The sequence below is a fragment of the Eupeodes corollae genome, chromosome 3 (genome assembly GCF_945859685.1).
Source record: "Eupeodes corollae chromosome 3, idEupCoro1.1, whole genome shotgun sequence".
Lineage (NCBI taxonomy): Eukaryota > Metazoa > Arthropoda > Insecta > Diptera > Syrphidae > Eupeodes > Eupeodes corollae.
In genome coordinates this window covers 97594253-97598709 of record NC_079149.1, presented here as the reverse complement: position 1 = coordinate 97598709, position 4457 = coordinate 97594253, and the positions used below count along the sequence as shown (strand labels likewise).

General features: G+C 33.4%; 1 protein-coding gene across 3 annotated transcripts; it reads left to right on the top strand.

Annotated features, from left to right (window-relative positions):
• Nucleotides 1-252: 252 nt before the first annotated feature.
• Nucleotides 253-2283, top strand: LOC129952139 (uncharacterized). 3 transcript variants are annotated; one of them, XM_056064594.1, is made up of 5 exons: nt 253-415; nt 488-768; nt 854-1148; nt 1213-1887; nt 2169-2283. In XM_056064594.1, the coding sequence occupies exons 1-4, from the start codon at nt 334-336 to the stop codon at nt 1638-1640; spliced, it is 1086 nt and encodes a 361-aa protein (XP_055920569.1). In that variant the 5' UTR covers nt 253-333; the 3' UTR covers nt 1641-1887; nt 2169-2283. The 3 variants fall into 3 exon arrangements, with proteins under 3 accessions (XP_055920569.1, XP_055920567.1, XP_055920568.1); XM_056064592.1 differs by having other exon boundaries at nt 273-415; nt 851-1148; XM_056064593.1 differs by lacking the exon at nt 2169-2283 and having other exon boundaries at nt 273-415; nt 851-1148; nt 1213-2000.
• The last annotated feature ends 2174 nt before the right edge of the window (nt 2284-4457 follow it).

The window sequence follows — 4457 nt, the reverse complement described above, 5'->3', positions numbered from 1 at the left end:
GTTAGCTACTTACGTCTACGTCAACTTTTAGTTCTTATCAATTTAAAACTTAAAAAAAAAAAATGGAACTCAACTGAATTTGATTGAATGACATTTCCCGAAGCATCAGAGGTTGAGAAATCATCACGTTCGAGTACATTTTTCAACCCAAGTGCAGTTCATTAGTTTCTATAATCTCATTCTAAATGAATTCGTGTTTTGTTTTTTATTCTTCAATTGTTGTTGTTTTTGTTATTTTAATTGATTGTTTGATTTCAAAACAAAATATTATCATGCTGCGCGATTCGACTACAATTCAGAAGAACGACCATCAGAATAGCTTTGCCTTCAATCATGAACAGTTCATCAGTAATCTTCAGTCTCGGGGTTCTTGGAATTGCGATCATCACTGGAAGTGCAGCCAACACTATAACTTGTGAGTTTACTTTGATTTTAGAAGAATTCATTAACTTTTCCAAAAATATGTTTGATCCCAAAATAAATATAGTTCAACCAGGAATATCGTACTCCTGGATTATACCACCCCAAAGTCGACCCCCGTCATTATCACAGGATAGACCCTCTGATGATACAACATTTGATCAACGAAATGAATCTCCGATTGCACCAATTGGTGGCTATGGACATCCACCATTTTATCTTCGCCATTCACACGAACAACTAAGTCTTCCCAATGAATTCCTCATTTCATCATCCAACAGCGACTCTCAGAGGAATGGCGGTGGCGGAGGTTTCTCCCCAATGCCCTTATTCCGACAACTCGATCCGGTAAGCTAATTTGACAGAAAGAAAACTGTTTACAGATTGATATTATTTGTCAAATGCAAGAACAAGCTTTTTAATGAATCAGCAGGTTGATTGCGATGGTGACCCGACCTGTCCAAATTTTGATATTACCCAACAGCAACAGGAACAGCATCATCGTCAACAGAGTCCCACAACAATTCACCAAAGCAATATTGATGCTATCCCATTCCCTTCGTCATCGCCAGCCATTACACCACCATCAGACTATCGTCAGCAACCTCAACCTGATGCCTCACTAGGGCAACCTGTCAGTTGGCCAGGTAGCCTTGTTGGCGCTGGCGCTGGCGGTGGAGGTGGCAATGGTGATGGTATTGGTCTTCTATTCTTCGTGCCAGAATCAGGTATGGTTTGGAATCATAATCGAAAAGAAAAAAAACTGATTTTCCACTTAAAATTCAATATTAGCATCTCATTTGCCGGTGGAGCAATTGATTCGCCAGCAACTGGCCCTGCATCGGACGCAGTTTCCAATTGACATCTCAATAAATTGTGAGGATGCCGTTGGCTCTAGTTGCCGTGGTCGTAGCCGTCCTCCTGCTGTCAGACTTATAAATTTGCTTCCACCACCACCACCACTTCGATCAATTGTAAGGAATACTGAAAATGGTAATTATGCAAGTTTACCTCTAGATGAAATTGACAATGGCAATAGCAGTGGTAGTGGCATCAGTGGAGGAGGCAAACTCGATAGCTACGAGCTAAATCGAAAATGGAGGACTATCGGTGAAAGGCTTGTTCGAAACAATCTGCAGCAGCGACAACAACATCTACAACAAGAGCAGCAGCAGTGGCAATTGCAACAAAATCAGCAAGAGTTGTCAATAGGACCGTAAAATATTTGCGATCCTTGCATTTTGCATCCCAACCACCAACGACCAACGACCCACGACCGACTACTGACGACGACGACAACTAGGACGACAATTTATATATGAAAACGTTTCCCTTCGATAAGAATACATCTCCTATAATACATTAGGAAGAAGGTCTATCCTATGCACTCTACCATTCGGAACCACCCATCAGCTAACTAGGACTTACGCAATTTAATTGGCCAACAATTACCAAACATCCCGTGAGGTAAACATTGTCTTCGTAATCATCATCATCATCATCATCATCGACATCGACATATCCAACATTATATCGTCCATCGTCATCCAAGATCCATGGGATGATGGGATGTCCAAATGTTAACAACATTATCCCTTCATATGACCAGTGTACCTTACCTACATATATACACATACAAATAGCTAGACAACATCATCATCATCATCGTTATCCTTATCAGATGCATGACATAAAGGCTTATTAGGCATACTCCTAGTTAGATTATATTTGTCCTTGTTTAATTTCAGGATTAATTTTTGGTAATGCGAAACAGTGGAGCCTTAAAGTTAAATCTGGACAAAAAATAATGGAAACTTAATAAAATCTAACCTAACTGTCATTTTTGACAGATGTCAAGTTTTATTTGTGTTTTTATTTAAATAAAATCTAATTGATAGAAGTTTAAACTTAAAATGACAGATTTTCAGTAGATATGATAAAATTTTGTTTTAACTCAAAAAGTTTATATATTTATAAATTTTTATAAATATTTATAAATATTTTTTGACAGATTTACAAGAATTTTACTTTGCCATATGCCGATATGCGTTCAAAGGATTAATTTTTGGTAATGCGAAACAGTGGAGCCTTAAAGTTAAATCTGGACAAAAAATAATGGAAACTTAATAAAATCTAACCTAACTGTCATTTTTGACAGATGTCAAGTTTTATTTGTGTTTTTATTTAAATAAAATCTAATTGATAGAAGTTTAAACTTAAAATGACAGATTTTCAGTAGATATGATAAAATTTTGTTTTAACTCAAAAAGTTTATATATTTATAAATTTTTATAAATATTTATAAATATTTTTTGACAGATTTACAAGAATTTTACTTTGCCATATGCCGATATGCGTTCAAAGGATTAATTTTTGGTAATGCGAAACAGTGGAGCCTTAAAGTTAAATCTGGACAAAAAATAATGGAAACTTAATAAAATCTAACCTAACTGTCATTTTTGACAGATGTCAAGTTTTATTTGTGTTTTTATTTAAATAAAATCTAATTGATAGAAGTTTAAACTTAAAATGACAGATTTTCAGTAGATATGATAAAATTTTGTTTTAACTCAAAAAGTTTATATATTTATAAATTTTTATAAATATTTATAAATATTTTTTGACAGATTTACAAGAATTTTACTTTGCCATATGCCGATATGCGTTCAAAGGATTAATTTTTGGTAATGCGAAACAGTGGAGCCTTAAAGTTAAATCTGGACAAAAAATAATGGAAACTTAATAAAATCTAACCTAACTGTCATTTTTGACAGATGTCAAGTTTTATTTGTGTTTTTATTTAAATAAAATCTAATTGATAGAAGTTTAAACTTAAAATGACAGATTTTCAGTAGATATGATAAAATTTTGTTTTAACTCAAAAAGTTTATATATTTATAAATTTTTATAAATATTTTTTGACAGATTTACAAGAGTTTTATTTTGCCATAGTGCGATATGCGTTCAAAGTTGAATATACTCACACTTTATTTGACGATTGGATTCTGTTTTGCTTCGAGTTATTCTACAAAAAAGCTTTTTTGAAACTTGTATGTGACATTTTTGAACACACCCTGGTGAATTGAGTTGACTTGTGGTCAAGTAGAAATTTTTGACAGCTAACTGAAATTGTTTTTCCAATTTCTTCCGACACAAATTTTTCGGCCAACTGGAAACTTAAATTGATTTTGGACGCATTAAGACAATTTAACGTTGAACGAAAGTGAGGCGCTTGTTGGTACATACAGTGAGGAAATCGTTCTTAACAAGTGCCAAAAATTCGCTAAGAAATCATTAGGTATTTTTGTCAAAATTTTCTGTTTTAAGGTTGTAACTTTTGAACGGTACATGCTACAGAAACGTTTATTAGCTAGAAATTGTAGATTATGGGATGAACAACTAAGTAACTTAGTTAACTTTTTTTCAAGAGTTTAGAAATCAATCACAAAGTTTTCGAAAAATGTCAAATGTCCAAAAAATATCGATTGTTATAGTAGTGTTATATTTTTTTCTTAAAATAGGACAAGTAAAAATAATAATTGTTTGCTTCTAAAATTTTAAACGACAATGCTAGTACAAAATATTGTAAACCCTGGTTTTTAACTTCCGAACGGAAGTTATTGTAATCGAATTGAAAATTCTGGCATTTATCGACGTTTTAGCTTCGAGATACCATTTTTCGTAGTCCTTATCTCATAAAAATTGAAAAAGTACATAAGAAAATTGAGTAGGTGGACAATTTTGGTTAACAATAGTATCTCACGAACCAATAACGATAGCGACTTCAATTAAAAAATTAGTATATAGTAAAACGTGATACCAAATTAGTATAATTTATATACAGGATGGAAAGTTATCAGTGTGGATCGCAGCCCAGCTTCTATTTAACTTCCCATACGAAGTTATTGTGATTGGTCCGATTTGTCGGACTGCAGAAAAATGCAGAAAGGGCTCTCAAGAAAATTGTATGTTTGTTTTTTTTTACTTTAGCAGTTTAAAAAAGGTGAAAATGTTGGTTAACCCTAAGGAGCCAGTTA

What these genes read in the sequence shown, in the direction of transcription:
- LOC129952139 (XM_056064592.1), top strand. Translation starts at nt 334, where the DNA reads ATGAACAGTTCATCAGTAATCTTCAGTCTCGGGGTTCTTGGAATTGCG. An exon ending in TGCAGCCAACACTATAACTT is followed by an intron (nt 416 to 487) that starts GTGAGTTTACTT and finishes AAATAAATATAG; the next exon opens with TTCAACCAGGAATATCGTAC. An exon ending in ATTCTTCGTGCCAGAATCAG is followed by an intron (nt 1,149 to 1,212) that starts GTATGGTTTGGA and finishes ATTCAATATTAG; the next exon opens with CATCTCATTTGCCGGTGGAG.